This window comes from Artemia sp. Qi Xiang Cuo, chromosome 7 (genome assembly GCF_049724085.1).
Source record: "Artemia sp. Qi Xiang Cuo chromosome 7, ASM4972408v1, whole genome shotgun sequence".
NCBI classification, from domain to species: domain Eukaryota; kingdom Metazoa; phylum Arthropoda; class Branchiopoda; order Anostraca; family Artemiidae; genus Artemia; species Artemia sp. Qi Xiang Cuo.
This window is the reverse complement of record NC_142800.1, coordinates 79,130,117-79,146,979: the sequence shown is the minus strand read 5'-3', so window position 1 is coordinate 79,146,979 and position 16,863 is coordinate 79,130,117. Positions and strand designations below refer to the sequence as shown.

Genomic DNA, 16,863 nt, shown 5'->3' with positions numbered 1-16,863 from the left:
CTAGAACCAGGATACACAGTAATAAGTGATTTGTTTGTTTCCTGCTTCTCCATGACAGTAACTGTGCAACTTTCCTGCTCAATTGATGGAATAATATACTGTAAGTAATACGTCGTTTTAGTGGAATTAAACTGCACGTTTACCGTCTTAACATACAGGGGCGGATCTAAAGTAAAATCTCTGGCGAGACCTAATGTGACAAGACCACCAATTAGCAAAATCTTGGGGGGACCCAATGTGACAAAGGTACCAATAATTGACGAAATATAAAAATTTATTCTAGACAAAGGAGTGAAAAAAAAGCAAAAACGCAAGGAATCAGGGTGCAGGAAAAAATCTTGGAGGGGGGAGCCAGGTCCTCCATGGGTTCACCACTGCTAACACTTACGCAAATACCTACTATTATCTAACTCTTAGTACCTAGTTCTCCCTAGCTGAAACAATCAAGCAGCACTATTTGATACGCTTGACAGACTGAGTTCCATCATTTTACTTACGTTCCAATTCTAGAAATCGCATGAGGCGTACCCACGCTTCTACAAAATTTCAAATTATGTTTTAAAAATCATTTTTGTAACTTCAAAATTCTCAAATATCTCATTCTCGTATCACTTAAATAAAATCAGAAACAGAAGAAAAACAGGTAGGAAAAAACAGAAACAGGACGAAATAGCTATTATAAAAACAGAAACAGAACAGAACAAGTAAATAAAAAACAGGTCATATGTTTCTGTTCTGTTTATGTTTTTTTGCATAAACAGAACAGAAACAGGTACTTTAAAAACAGAACAGAAACAGAAAACAGAAACAGTGCCCATACTTAGTCCGGAACTTAAATCTTTGAGGATGACACTCTCCCCACAGCCCTCAGGGTAAGGGTTTTAAGTTATGCCCTGGGGGCATATAAGTTTTTTATTGAAAGCTTTGTCGTAGAAACTTGAAAAAGGGCTCATTCGATTGGATATTCAAAGGGCTAGTGCCCTTTTTAATAGTCGAAAGTAATTGGAGGGCAAGTAACCCCTCTCTCACGCCGGCCCTTTTCCCTAAGCACATCCAATCAAAATTTTTAAACAGCCATTTTGTTCAACGTAGTTAAAAGTTTTAGAAATTTGGTGTTTGAGGATGATAACCTCCTCAAAGCCCTCGGAGCAAGGGTTGTAAGTTATTCCCTGGGGCATATAAAGTTTTTATAGATAGTGATATTGTAGAAACTTCAAAAACGGCTAAATCGATTGAAAATTAGAAGGGCATGTGCCCTTTTTAATAGTCGAAAGTGATTGGAGGATAACAAACACCCCTCTCACACCCACCATTTCCCCAAAAACATCCAATCAAAATTTTCAGATAGCCATTTTGTTCGACGTAGTTAAAAGTCCAGAAATTATGTTTTTGAGGATGACACTCCCCCCACAGCCCTCAGGGAAGGGTTGTAAGTTACGCCCTGGGGACATAAAAGGTATTTTTTATAGAAAGCGTTGTCGTAGAAACTTCAAAAATGAATCATTTGTTTGGAAATTGAAACGGTAGTTCCCTTTTAAATAGTCGTAAGTGATTGGAGGGCAAATAGCCCCCCCCCACGCCAACCATTTCCCGAAACAAATCCAATCAAAATTTTGAGAGTTGAAAGGTCCGTAAATTATGTCTTTGAGGATTAAAACCCCGCACAATCCTCAGGGCAAGGGTTGTAAGGTATGCCCTGGGGCATACAAGGTTTTTATAGGAAGCTTTGTCGTAGAAACTTCAAAAAGGGATCATTCAATTGGAAGTTTAAAGGGCTATTGCCCTTTTTAATAGTCGAAAGTGATTGGAGGGCAACTAACCCCCCTCTCACGCCCACCATTTCCCCAAACATATCCAATCAAAATTTTTAGATAGCAATTTTGTTCAACGTAGTTGAAAGTTCTGGAAATTCAGTCTTTGAGGATGACAACCCCGCCCCCCCCCAGTCCTCAGGGCATGGGTTGTAAGTTATGCCCTGGTGGCATATAGGTTTTTAATAGAAAGCATCGTCGTAGAAACTTCAAAAAGGTTCATTCGATTGAAAATTGAAAGGGCTAGTGCCTTTTTTAAAAGTTGAAAGTAATTGGAGAGCAACTAACGCCCCTCTCACGCGCAACATTTCCCCAAACACATCCAATCAAAATTATGAGATAGCATTAGCATAATTATCGTGTTACGTCATAGAATAGTTTTGTAATAGTTTTATAGAATAGTTTTTATTGTATGTTTTACGTCATAGAATAGTAAATCAGCGCTTTCAATTGAGTTAAGAAATTCTGGCGTGAATTCAATTCCTCTTTCTTTTTATCCTTCATAGAATCATAGCTGTCATAGGATTTGTTTTCTCCCCGGAGATTATCGCCAGTCTTAGCATTAATTTTACTTACTTCTTCTTTTGAGCGGCGCTAAAATAATCGTTGAGCATTATTTTCGTGTGCAATTCGCTGTGATGCTAGTTGTCGCAAGTCTTCTAAGCGCAAATTTGATTTTGCATTTTCGTTGACCATGCTCATTGTCGCATGTCTTCTAACCAAAAATTTTGTTGTGCATTGTTGCCGTTTGCGTTCGTTGTGATTCTTGTTGTCACTTGTTTTCTATCCGCAGGTTTCGTTGTGTATCATTTTCGTTTACGATTCGTGTTGATGCACGTTGTCACAAGTCTTCTAAACGCAAATGTCATTGTGCATCATTTTCGTTAACAATTCGATGTGATTCTTGCTCTTGCTTCTCGTCTAACCGTAGATTTCGTCGTGTATAATTTTAATATGTGATTCGTAGTGATACTCGTATAACGCGTTTCTTCATTCCATTGTAATTTTAGTTACTTTGTAAATGCTTCCTATTTGGTTGATCATGTTCGTTGTCGCATGTATGACCGAATATTGCGATGAGCATCATATTCGTTTGCGGTGTGTTGTGGCTCTCGCTGTCACCTCTCTTCTACCGCAGAATTAGTTGTCAATTATTTTTGTTTGCGATTCGTCGTGATTTTCACTGTCACTTGTCTTCAAGCCGTATATTTCTTTGTGCATCATTTTCGTTTGGACTTCGTTGTGATGCTCTTTGTCGCAAGTCTTCTAAGCGCAAATTTCGTTGTGCATTACATTCGTTGATCATGGTCATTGTCACATCTCGTCTAAACACAAATTTTTTTGTGCATCATTTTTTTTGGGCGATTCGTTGTTATTCTCGCAGTGACTTTTCATCTAACCATATATTTCGATGTGCATCATTTTCGTATTCTCGTTTGATTTCGTTATGATGCTCCTTGCCACTAGTCTTCTAAGCGCTAACTTGGTTATGCGTTATTTTCCTTAGCAATTCGATGAGATTATCGATGTTACTTCTCTTCTGAATGCAGATTCTGTTGTGCATGATTTTGTTTAGTGATTCATTGTAATGCTCCTAAGATAACACGTTCTGTCATTCCATTGTAATTTTGATTACTTTACGATTGCTTCCTGTTCAGTTGATCATGCTCGTTGTCACATTGTCTTCTTACTGCAGATTTTCTTCATTTCCGTTTGCGATTCGTTGTGATTCTCAGGGTCGCTTGTCTTCTAACCAAAGATTTGGGTGTGCATCGTTTTGTTTACAATTTGTTGTGATGCTCGCATTTGTAAGTCTTCTAAGCCCAAATTTTGTTGTGCATTATTTTTGTTTGCGATTCCTTGTAATTCTCCCTATTGCTTCTCTTCAAACCACAGACTTAGTTGCTCGTCATTTTTGTTCCTTAGACTACCTTCGTTCCTGCTCGTCCTTAAGACTAATAATGCATCTTCGGCTTTATAATACAAAAGTTCTTTTAGGCTGACTATGCTAATTTGTAGAAAAAATAGAGACAATAAAGCGTGACTGATAGCACCGTTCCTAAAAACTTGAGCGTTATATGTTGAAAATAAATCATCAAACTTCCAAAGCTAGACCGGATCAAGCACAAAACCCTAGACCGGATGATATTTTTTCACGCGAGCATTCAAGAATAACATTCTGACGTTCCGAAATATAAAATCTACGACAGAACACTAGCAATACGAATCAGAAGAACAAAATATTCTACAAAACAGCTCGAAAATGAAAATATTTACTCGACTAGCAAAAAATAATATGAATCTGTAATAAAATCTTTGACCTTAAGGACTTCAAAACGAAAATCCGGTTAATTAATGAAAAAGAATAATCTTTTAGAAAGAAAAAAACGGGATTATGTAGTAGAAAATTTTACTAAAAAGAAAATACATTACAGGATAAATGGTTTCTATCGGACTTTCTTGGAAATAAAAGATAGGTAAAATGTGAGAAAAAAAGCAAGGCAATTTTTCATGTGCTTAAAAAAAATGAAGGAAATACATACATGCATTTACTAAGTCACTCTTTGGGCATGTTAAAATAGAATGGTGAAAAGTTTAAAGTAAAAACTAGGAGAAAATCAAAACCTTGAAATCTAAACAGCGGGGAAAAAAATCAAGCCGTAATAGAAGTAAATACAAAACCAACAAAATAAAACCCAAACTGGAAGAATCAATGTAAAAACTATGTAAAAAAAAATAAAAAAAGACCTCTTCCAGCAAATGACTAGAGGAGACGAAGCCAAAAATATGTCGAAATTAATGTTCAGCTATGCTAAGCTTATGCACGGGAAGAAATTTTACCAATTAGACAAATTGAGACACATTTATCAAGTATACAATTTACTACATAACATTTGAATTCTGTGGTTAATAAACAGAGGGCTATATAATAAATCAAAATTCTCAATTCCTTAAGACAAAGTTCATATTAAAAAGCATGACTGTATTTTAATATTAAATTTATAAAATCTCTAATTAAATCTGATTAAATCTAACTTAATGTATCTAATTAAATATTCAATTAAATGTGTATATTGTAACATCTTTGCTTAGTATCGCATAACATTTTTCTTTTTAACTATAACAAGAACTGTAAACCTCATTAATTTTTCAGCTAGGAATTTTGAACTGAAAAGACATTTTTACTTCTCAAAAACTTCAGATGTCGGTAGGGCTGAACAAACATAGCATGCTTCAAGTCAAAAACGCCTTTATTTCGTAGCAAGTAATAACTTTGAAACTTTGTATAAATTATGTAGGCTACACGTTATCCCGTATAAAAACATAGAATCCGACCATTAGCGGAAGGAAGATCAAAATTTTTTCGAGGAAGGGGGGTAGGGGGATATTTCTGAAATTGAAATCATCTACCAAGGAAATGCTGCTATCCTTGTAGAAGATCAAATATTTGATTACACCAGCGTAGACACACAACAAACTCTACGCCCTAAGATCCAAATTAATATTCAAACCCAAACAAAACTCCCTAACTTCATAAACCAAAGATACCTCAGAGGTAACAATAATTTCTGGCTGAGAAGTGCCTTCAGAGCTCGAGCTTTCAAGGTGTTTCGCCGTGACATGTTCCCAGTCATCCAAGAGAACTGCCTCTTCGCCCTTTTCAAGAAGTCCTTCAGCTTCCATTGACATTTCATGATTGAAAGCACTATAGCCGCCTGGATCGGCCCTTATGGTGGAGTTCATTTCTGTCGATGGCTTTGATATGCTTATTGCTTCCTGTGGCTGAGAAGAAGACCTGGGAACGGTTTGCGACGTTGAGGAGAGACTGGAGTTTTGTGCAGACGGGTTATCGGCATTCCACTTAACCTAAAAGGAGCAGAACAAATACCATCATGTTAGGTTCCGGCACTACGGATTCAAAGAAAACACAGAAATTACATGTCTGCCAAAAAACTACACCTCTAACCAAGACAATATTTTCTGGGCTCACCTCTTGTATACTTGTTAGTCTGCTTTCTATCGTTAAGTAATTGACTTGACAGCAGAATACAAGCAGAGATTACCTCCTACAACTGGTTAACAAGTTTCTAAAGACTCATTCACACGGCAAGTCATTAAGTAAGTTTGTGCAAATATTCAAAAAAATAATTATTGAGTGGGGGGACCATATTTTAAGCAGCAGCTCCCTTGAAAAAATCGTGGTTGAAACCCAAGCCATTAAATAGCAGCTATATCAACTATGTCTGGCTTACTACTTTTTAAGCCTTGTTTTTCTAAGTATAGATCTGGATCTTTATTTTCTTTGAAGCAATGGTCGATGTAAATTGCCATATTCCAGTTCAACCTCATACTACCGCTCCCCCTTTTCGTTGACACAATTAGTGTCCCTTCCCCTTTTTTGTTACCACAATTAGTTACATAATTTTGGTCAGTCATTCACATGACAGATGATTAATTTCACATTTATATCTTTAAAACCCGAACTTTCTTTCGTGAATTACTTCCTTGCGTTTTTTGTACAAGATTCATTCTCAAAATTGCATACTGTCAAATGATGCAGAAGAAAGAGGGGGCGGAAGGAGATCTTAACTAAAGGAATCCACAAGTGGCACTGATATCATCTAGTATCAATTTCGTCTCAAGCTCTTTTGTTCTATAAGGCTGGTCATCAGCGAGCGGCTTTAGGGCATTCTTAGGAAGTTGGACAAGTCCACTGGGTGAACCGGGTACTGGTGATATTTCACTGACTATTTCTTTTCATCTTCTATTGTCATTATTACTACCGTCTGGCTCTAATAGTATGACCGGCTACGTCTTCCGTAAACAAACAGTCATTGTTATTATTCTTTGCTTTCAGTGTTTTAATACGAAGCAATAAAGCAAAAAAAGACAATAAAACAACCTAAGCAATCATATAGGATAATATTTTCCCCTAAGTGGGTCCATCTCCATCATATTTCGCCTTGCCACAAAACTTGTCTCTATCACTTGTATTTGAAAAGCATAAAATATTTTGGACAAGTTCGAAGCTTAAAAGTAGAATTGTAGAGAAAAGAAATGAATAGGTAAAATATGGTAAAAATAAATATGAAAAATTTCATCAAATAAACAAAGCGGGTGATTTGAATCTAAATTGTAGTATAAACGACCTGTTTTCGACTGAAAAACATTTTTTTGCATATGAAATTTTTCTACTTCAGATTATACTGATCCTTGAATTAAATGAAAATTACCAACAAACTTTAACCTCTTTACAAGTAACAACTTTCTATTGGGTGTTCCATAATAACCAAAAGGCAAAATGTCCAATTTAGCAAAGCGAGGGCCATCTACAATAGCAGAAAACGGTCCTACCTGAATAAGTGAAGCGGTTTATCCCAGCCTACAAGCCAAAGTACCCCTGCCTTCCAGGCAGTCTTGGCTCAAAAAGCCTCACTATACAGTTTTTGCTTTTTTTTTTAGCAATTTATTACATCATGTAACGAATCTTTAAGCTAGAGGTACTAAGACATTTTATCTCAATCGTGGCTGGCATTGCCAATCTTATTCGACGTAAACATAGATCAGTAAATACGAGCAGCAGAAAGATATTTATAAACAGAACCTTTGTCACTTCCGAACTCATTGTTTTTCAAGAATTAAACTGAACACCTTTGTGCAGAACGGTATTTTACCGTTCTGCATTACCGTACTGCATTAAAATCTGCATTAAAATACGATATTTGTGCAGAATCAGATTTTAATGCAGTGCTGTTTCATTTGAACCGATTGTTCTTCCTATTATTGCTGCAGCTGACGAATCGTCTTATTTTAAAATGTTTCATGGATATGCGATTGTCAGGGATATAACCCAAAAGAAAATGTTCGGTTTCCGTAGTTACCAAATATCGTAGTTACTGAAGCCTAGGTTTATTCTAATTTTGATTTTGACATATATTCCCTTAGTCACTAAGACTAGTTCCTTTTCGTAGTTGAAACTTAGCTATAAGATTTTACTACCCCTTCTACCTGGATACCATGTACCATGTAGTCAACAATAAGCAACGCTTACTGTAAGTTCAGTATTCAGTATCTTATCACGAAATCTTTAGATGCAATAAGATGAACAGGATATTCGTCTTATACATAAATATAGATTAAACTAAGTTGTGGTAAATTTGTCGGACATTAAACTATTTTTGTAACAAAGGGACAACTATGTGAAAATACATACGGAAACCGAAAAATTTATATCTGGCAAGCATAACGGAGCCCAGTATACGAAACATACACATAGGGAACCTTAGAACAAATAGTACAATTTACTATAAAACTTGCCATAAGAAGGATTCGAGACCATGGTCCTCAATTAACCTGACTATAAGAAGGATTCGAGACAACCTCTATTAACCTGAAGCTATCTCTAGCTGTGTAAACAATCCAGCTTACCTGTAAATTAGACAGGGCTTTGCTTAGTGTCTGAGGATCAACAGGATGTGTAAAGTTCTTTCTACTGCTGTCTTGCTCAGCAGCTTCAATTTCAGCATGGCTGCTTGCACGGTCCGATTTGGATTGCCCTTCTAAAGAATATACAATTTTACTTTTCAAGAATGAAAGAAGGTGAGGAAGAAAGAGAGGGTGGGTGAGAAAAAAGAGAGAGAGAGAGAGAGAGAGAGAGAGAGAGAGAGAGAGAGAGAAGAGAGAGAGAGAGAGAGAGAGAGAGAACACAACAACGCAATATGTCACGAATTCATAATTTTCACAGAAAATTTCTCACAGCCAACAGATCCTTACTTGGGGGCCAAAGATTGAAAATTAACCAGGCAAGGTGTGAGTGGAACTCCAACCCTCCCGAAACATCCTGTCAAATACATTGTTGAGGTTATTTTTTTTAAGAAATTTTCTTCCTCTTTGGCATTGATTTCCAAGTTTTGTAAAGCCTTCATGGCCCTTTCCTTGATAAGCATTACTTTCTGTGGCTGCATTATAGCATAATGTTTAATATTTATGTTATCATAGTTGTGACAGTAGCTATTACCTAGTAAAGAGCAAAGAACGGTCCATAGCAGCAAAAATTAAAAAGAGTTTTCTTAAGGGACTGTAGTGACAAATGTTTCCCAACTGACATTTACTTGGAAATAGTATAAAAAATTTTCAGATTCAATTAAACAGTAGTTTACAATTTCTAAAATTAAAGTACGAGAATTTTGAAAAGTAGCCTGATAGCTCTCAAATATGACTACAAACTGAAATAAGAAGTACATCAATGGAATCCCGATAACTGCAAACCTTGCAGCATGGGCTTATATTCCCCCACATTGATCAACAACCAAAAATCACATTTTAGCGCCAGCCATGCTGGAGTGTCTCTTTTTTTCTTAACAGGGCTGATCGTATTGAACTTATTATTGTAGAATGTCGGGGAAGGGCGCATTTGAACCTAAGTAAAAATATATAGTGCCCCCTCTGAGCTAACCAAGTAAATTGGGCCGCAACAAAGTTCCATTGTCTCCTATTTTGTGCCACAAAACATCTATTTTAGCCAAAATGGGGTAAAAAAAAAACTGGGAGTGTAAAATCTGTGGTATTCCAATAAATTATCATTTATTGGTGGTTTACCTACCCCCTCTCCCTACCTTGAAAATCAAAGATTATTGAATTTCAGCGAAGATAGTTTCTCCTTTTTCTTTCCTATTTTTTAGTTTTCTTCATTTGTCTTCTTCATTTCATAGTTACAACAGTAGCTTCAACAAGAAGAAGCCGAGGCTCTTTGTAACCAAAATTTAAAACCTTTTTCAGCGAAACAGTCTTTGATAAAAATTTTACAAGTGATGTGAATTGGGCATTAATAATTGTTATTGTAATTGCCAAATTAACCTGAATTGACATTGCAAAACCTTTAACTGGAGGTTTGCAAATCGAAGACATATTGGGGAAAAAAATATTTCCTTGATTATATTCATGTGATCAAAGTAGGTATTAGTCCAGTTATTCGTACTTCGCCGCTTCTCAGAAAGACTCCTGTGATAAAACGCACCTGACTACCAGAATGCTTAAGTGTCAACCCTGCACAAACCTTGTAAATAACGGCAATCGGTGTATAAATTCCTTGGAGAATTTGAACGAGGTCAGAATTAAGAGATATAATTTAATGCTCCGTTTTAACACTAAGTCACATGGACTTTTTGTATCATTACTTAATTATAAATATATATATATATATATATATATATATATATATATATATATATATATATATATATATATATATATATATATATATATATATATATATATATATATATATATATATATATATATATATATATATATATATATATATATATATATATATATATATATATATATATATATATATATATATATATATATATATATATATATATATATATATATATATATATATATATATATATATATATATATATAAAGAACATTTTATCGGGTTTTACATTTCAACGCATGACACTTTTTTACATTACTAACGGGTTTAACACTTTTTTTTCAACGCATGTTAAACCCGATAAAATGTTGTTTATATATATATATATATATATATATATATATATATATATATATATATATATATATATATATATATATATATATATATATATATATATATATATATATATATATATATATATATATATATATATATATATATATATATATATATATATATATATATATATATATATATATATATATATATATATATATATATATATATATATATATATATATATATATATATATATAAAGAACATTTTATCGGGTTTAACATGCGTTGAAAAAAAAGTGAGCGAAAATTCACACAAAAAACTAGCTATTCTGAGGGAAATAAAGAGTCAAGTTAAAACTTTAGAAGGACAAAAATCATTTCTTCGCAGTCTATGCAACATAATCTATAAAATTAGTTCCGGAACAATTCCTTATATTAGCAGAATTATCCAAAATAAGGGCGTTACTGAAAACACAGAATCCACGCAAAAAAAACAAAAAAAAACAAGGTGTTGCTCTAGGAGAAGGAAAGTCCATTAGTAACCGGGAGAAAATTAAAGGGTAAATAAAAAAGCAACATTAGTATACTTTTATTAAAGAATTTAAATACTTCAAAACTCAAGAAATAAATGACAAAACCCGAATAGTTAGTAATATAAGACATTGAAGTCTAGAAACACACTCTAGCATTAATCGAAATCAGGAACAAATAAAAAATAATAGAAAAATAATAAATAATTTTATTATTATTTATTAATTTAATTATTATTTAATTTTATTATTTTATTATTATTAATTTTGTTATAACTTTATCATTTATAAATAAAATAATAAAAAATATAGACTCCAGAAACCTAGTGACTTTTGTCTATATTATGGATAATTTCAACCTATGATTTGAATTTCTGAAGTTAGTGAGCAGTCCGAACCGTGAACCACATATGTTCACTCTAGATTTTGTTACATCATAATCATCACATTTTATTGGAGCCTATATAAAAAAATATAGACTCCAGAAACCTAGTGACTTCTGTCTATACTATGGATACCTTCAAGCTATGATTTGAATTTCTGAAGTTAGTGAGCAGTCCAAACCGCGAACCACATATGTTCACTCTAGATTTTGTCACATCATAATCAGCAAATATCCATTTTATATCAAAAAGAAGGCCATTCATTAGATTAAGCACATTTTGCAAAAGCCACACCAAACTGAACAAATTCAAACCATACCAAAACTTCCTAAATTATTTTGTTTTCTACTGAAATAAAAAACCGTAAGTCACTTTATCTTTCTTCTGTACTAAAAATCACATTTTATTTTTGCTTTCAGCAAAGCCCCCGTTTCCCGCAATTTTTAAAATGTAAGGAATTATCACAAGTCAGTTTAAACATACGTTGCGTAGACTATGGAAGGGATATTTTTTGTTCGTTTTAAGTTTCAATTTCGTTCTTTACTTCCACCAGAAAAACTGTTTCTTTTAATGTTAATACAGTATCAACAAAATGAATTAGATTCAAATTACAGTAGTTACATAAAAAGTTGTAAATTTCTTCAAGTCCATAGGTTTTTTGATTAGTTGCAGTTGAAGTAATGTTGTCCGGGTGTATGCTTAGAGATTCAAGGGATTGGGAAATTCGAATTGCGGTCAATATGGTTTCTCCAATAGGTCTTTGTTATTTTGTTCAATTTTATTTTTGGAATTATTTGCTTATGTTAAACGAACAGGGTGATTCTCTTTCTGATCACCCTTGCACAGTAAAAAAAAAAGAAGTTGCTATATACAGCTTACCTTTTCCTGTTCTTGATACAGCACTTTTGATTCCAGAGGAGAAAAAGTTCCCACTGTCAGATGGTGGCAAAACAAAAAAGAATTTGGACGGTGTTTGGTTGATGAAAGTCTGAGAGGAAGGATGTGCCAATATTATAAAATCCCGTATACAAATCAAATCATCCACTTTTGGAGGCATTACACATACATTGCGAATAATCTCTAGAATTGTGTCACTTATCTCAGGGCAAATGTCAAGCTTAAAGCTTACTAGTGTGGTTTCCTAAAAAGAAAAACAGGAAGTAAATTATGGGCAGTTGTGATATATATTTATCAGATTATAATGGAGGGGAGGCAGCAAAATGTCTGTTTAGGAGAGGGAGAATATCCGAATGATTCTTGGTGGGGAGAACCAAGGCTTCATTGCTAAAAAGATTTTTTTTTTTTTTTTTTTTTTTTTTTTTTTTTTTTAGATATAGTTAGCATGTACCTTCTTCAATCTACCATTTTCAGAGCTCCACTCTTTGCTCCCTTTCATAAACTTTCTACCTCTTGTAAATTGCACAATATGACCTCTTCTCACTCCATTGGAAGACGTCCTGCTTTTCGTTTGACCCCAGCTAAGCTAGTAAAAAAAAGCAAAGTTTCTCAACATATCATCCTTCCTTTGTAAAATCTGGCTTACCTTACTAACCTTACATAACCTTACTTTCGTACAGAGGCATAGCTCCAGCATTTTTATGGGGGGCGGGGAAGATGGGTCAACACCCGGGAAAATAAGGGGTATGGGCTATATGATATTTTTTTTCTCCAAGTTATGGGGGGAGGCAACTGCCCAGCCCCCTTGCCCCCCAAACGACGTCACTGCTTTCGTAGCAGCTATAGAGACTGGGATCAAGCCATATTCTTTATGAAACCTACTGTTTTATATGAAGTCGTTGAAGTCGAAACATGTAGCTAAAACTATCCTAAACACTAAGTGTGAAAAATATCTACTATACAATTGTCTACTTTTCGAAGGACCAATATTTCAGAGTCGTGCAAGTCAACTGTCATTAACATCAGAATTCTAGCATTCTGATCTAGGTCTAAGACTTATCTTTCCTTTCTTCCAATCTTTTTTAATAGCAAAAAGAACACCATGTGCTTGGGCTATTCTAACTTGTAGATTTTCGCTGCATCCAGCTTCCTTACTAATAAGGTTAATTAAGAGACTGTTAGTCGTATAGAAGATCAAAGATGATTAATCTAAGCGAGAAAATCCCTTCTTTTCTTAGAATCACATACTTTTTCTCTTAAAACTTTATCTACATTATCTCTCAGTCTAGTAAGCATCGACATCCTAAAAAATTTGCTTCCTAACAAAATAAAGTCAATACCTTCTACAAAACCTTGCCTTTTATTCTCGTAAGATCTATAACACATAAACTTCTTATACAAAACTTTTCTATCTTCAATTGAACTTAAAATTTATCCAATATTATTTCTAGTAATTTCTTCCTTCCTAAAATATCAGCTGTAACTTTCCAATTTAATATCCAACTCTTCTTGGAGCATTCGTCTCAAATTCCTATCCTAATATTTACTAAAACATAACTATCTGGTGAGCAATTACCTTCCTAAATTCAGCTTCAAAATAACTCTGGATATTTTCCAATTTTCCAATCTGGATTCAGCTTCCAATTGTTTTCATTCCCTTTAAAAAGTCAGTCTCAGATAGGATAGCTTCAATCCCTATACATACCAAACTGGGTAATGAAGTCTCCTAATGAGATTTCAATGCCAATTGCCCATGTGTGGTCATGTCTATTTGTTCTTACAACTATGAGTAAAATTCATTGGAGTCACTACTTCATTGCAGTACATGAGCACAAACCACTATCAGTGATTCTTCCAACTTATTATTCATAAAGTGTGCAGTATTACGTTATTAACACCTTCCCAAATTAAATATAATTTATAAGCTTTCTTAGTTATTTTGACTTGGTGCTAATATCACCAAATCGCAGTGTGAAAGAATGCCCATACACATGACAGTATAAACAGAACGGACAAGTTTTTGAATTTCGCTTTGTATCTAAAAATAGGTTCAAAATATACCACTATCATTGAGTTAATTTTTATATTAACGATATTTTTATTTTATATTGAGGTTCCAATGAGTAGAGAAAAATAAAAAAAAGTTTGTCTCCTTTATTTTTGTTTCGACTTTTCTTACTCTAAGATTTGTAACCTCTCTTTTTTTTCTTAGTCATATTAGATGTGAAACATACGTTTATCAGGTAGCCAAAAATTATTGATTCATTTTTCATTTTCGATCGCTTTCTTCATGACATCTGAATGAAACTCATTTTTTTCTTTTTAAAACGGATAAATTATTGTATGATTTAAACCAGGTTCAAAATATACCACAACCGTTATTACATAACAAGTATTTCTATCAGACCAAAATAAAGAGAAAATACTGGAAGATTTATTGAAATGTTGAAAATATTTTCCAAGAGATGGCTTTTTCCAGTTCACGTCCTTAGTCACAAATTATTTTATATTTTCTTTCTTACATTTTTACAGAAAAAAAAAATCAAACATGGGTTTTAGGGCAAAATGAGGATTACCTTGATTAATGTTAAAAGCAGCTCCAATATTCTAATCTTGTTCAGCATATAGCAATTAAACTCTGAGTATTTTGTCTCCTCTTTGACAGACTGAAGCAGAGCAGATAATAAAAAGGCCAGCGGGGAATCAGGACTCGCCGAAGTTTCGCCTTTTCCAATCCAAAGCTCCCACAACGTGAGAGTGAATGCCAACAAATTGAAATTGGTCAGAACAGTTCCGTTTTTCTTAATTAATTTAAATTCATTCTGGAGGGGGTTGTGTAAAAATAATGGTGTTTCAGAGCACAAATCGAGAAAAACCTAAAAGACAAATAGTTATCAGAATTTCACTCTAGCCCTCTTTCTTTCTATCTTCTTTTTAGACTTTTATTTTTTCAGCTTTTCATTAATTTTCAATCTTATTTATATCCTTTTCCCACTCTAACGGTTTTGTCCATCACTTTAGCCTTAATAATGGAATAGCACTATTGATTTGACGTCAGGCTAAGTCTCGATATATGACTAAGTCTCGAGACTAAGTCTCGATAGAGACGTCAGATTGTTTTTCTGTAATTTGGTCAAGTGAGATTAGACTTTTTAACGTTTTCTAAGTATTTCAACCTCTTAGTGTTTAACCAATTTAGATAATTCATTTGAAGTGCACAAGAACTTTATTTATGTAAGTATGTAGTTGATGTTGTTTGGGGTTTGAAGCGTTCGACCAAAAGATCATATGCATTCGTATCATTTGATTTTCTCTGTGCCTTATACAATCACTAGCTTGCTTGGGTGTCACTTCAGTCAATATTCATTGAATTCGTCAATGTATCATTTATCTTGTTATTGGTAGGGGGTTATTCATCTGTAGCAATTGCCTGCGTTGTAAAACAAAAATCAAAATAATATATTTACGCTTTGTCATAATGCAATTATAATACATATACAACACATTTATAATAAATAATACATTTGTGCTTTATAACCTGTCACGTGATTCTAGATTTAAAAATACAAACAGATAAAGTACAAGTAAATAAAATAACTATAAAACAAAAATGTATCGGGAGTGAACAAAATACAAGTGAATAAAAAAAAAACTCTAAAATAAAAATATATATGGAGTTAAGAAAAAAAGTTTTATAGGGAATGAACCAAACCAGTAGTCTGAAAAAATCTACCTAATAAGCTTATGCTTAGTCTTTTAGCCCAAGATGGTGAGGTGTGATGACCCAGGCACGCATGAATTGTGAATGTCTTAAACGACTTCCCGCCGTAATTCCTCAATATTTCTCTCCCCTTGTCATATTTTCTGCAGTTAAAGATGGGGTGGCTTATGTCTTCATACAGTCCAAATGTGTCACAATTGGGGGGTTGGGGCACTTCCTATTGGAAAAGGGTTGATTTTGCTTTTTTATGGCCACATCTAAGACGAAATAGGCAGATTGAAAGGATACGGGAGGGGAAGGGAGGTACATTTCTTTTGAAGGCTGCTTATAACCATAGAGGTATAAGAGCCAGGTATGAGAAGAATGGAACCAAGCCTCTTCTTCCTCTAAAATTTACGAATTGATTAAAGACAGGAATTCAGGACCAGTAATAGGGGTAAAATTGATCAGCTCCAGTTGGCAGGCTTGTTTTGTAACCAGGTGCACTTGTTCATTTCCTGCTATCCTAAAGTATGTGGGAGTCCATATAAATAAAATTAATATACCCTTTCTTGAAAATTGAGTAAGAAAGTTTTCAATCTGGAAAGTAACATATCATGCTTGGTGCTGCTAGTGTGAAAGGTAATCCAGAGTTGAGACAGAATCAGTGCAGACAGTATATTTCTAATATCTGATGTATGTTTGACTCGATATGGCTTGAAGAGCAAACATGATTCCCATAAGCTCAGCAGGAAAAATTGCCAGGTTAGGGGGTAGCCTGACTCTGTGTGTGTTTTTCTCAGGAAAGTCCCTGCGGTCAGCTCAATAGTTCCAAAGAAAAACAAAAAAAGGGGTAACAGAAGTGAAAGTAAAACTTCCGGCCAGTAAGCAATCCCCCACCCCACCCCCTTTACAAGTCTATAATACGTGCGGTATCATTCGCATCATATCTGTACACAGGGGACGAAGCCATTTGATGATAAAATATTATCAGTAGAATAGAAGTCAAGAGAAAAAAACTTTAACTGTATAAATC

At 34.1% G+C, this 16,863-nt stretch overlaps 1 protein-coding gene across 3 annotated transcripts in view; it reads right to left on the bottom strand.

Moving 5' to 3' along the window:
• mv (lysosomal-trafficking regulator mauve) overlaps positions 1-16,863 on the bottom strand; it is a 329,493-nt gene that overhangs the window by 156,808 nt on the left and 155,822 nt on the right. For all 3 annotated transcript variants that reach the window (XM_089092605.1, XM_089092607.1, XM_089092608.1), the window contains exons 18-21: positions 14,704-15,003; positions 12,110-12,371; positions 8,241-8,371; positions 5,361-5,678 (exon numbers count right to left, since the gene is read on the bottom strand). In XM_089092605.1, the coding sequence (XP_088948731.1) occupies positions 5,361-5,678; positions 8,241-8,371; positions 12,110-12,371; positions 14,704-15,003 (1,011 nt within the window). The remainder of the gene's footprint in view (positions 1-5,360; positions 5,679-8,240; positions 8,372-12,109; positions 12,372-14,703; positions 15,004-16,863) is intronic.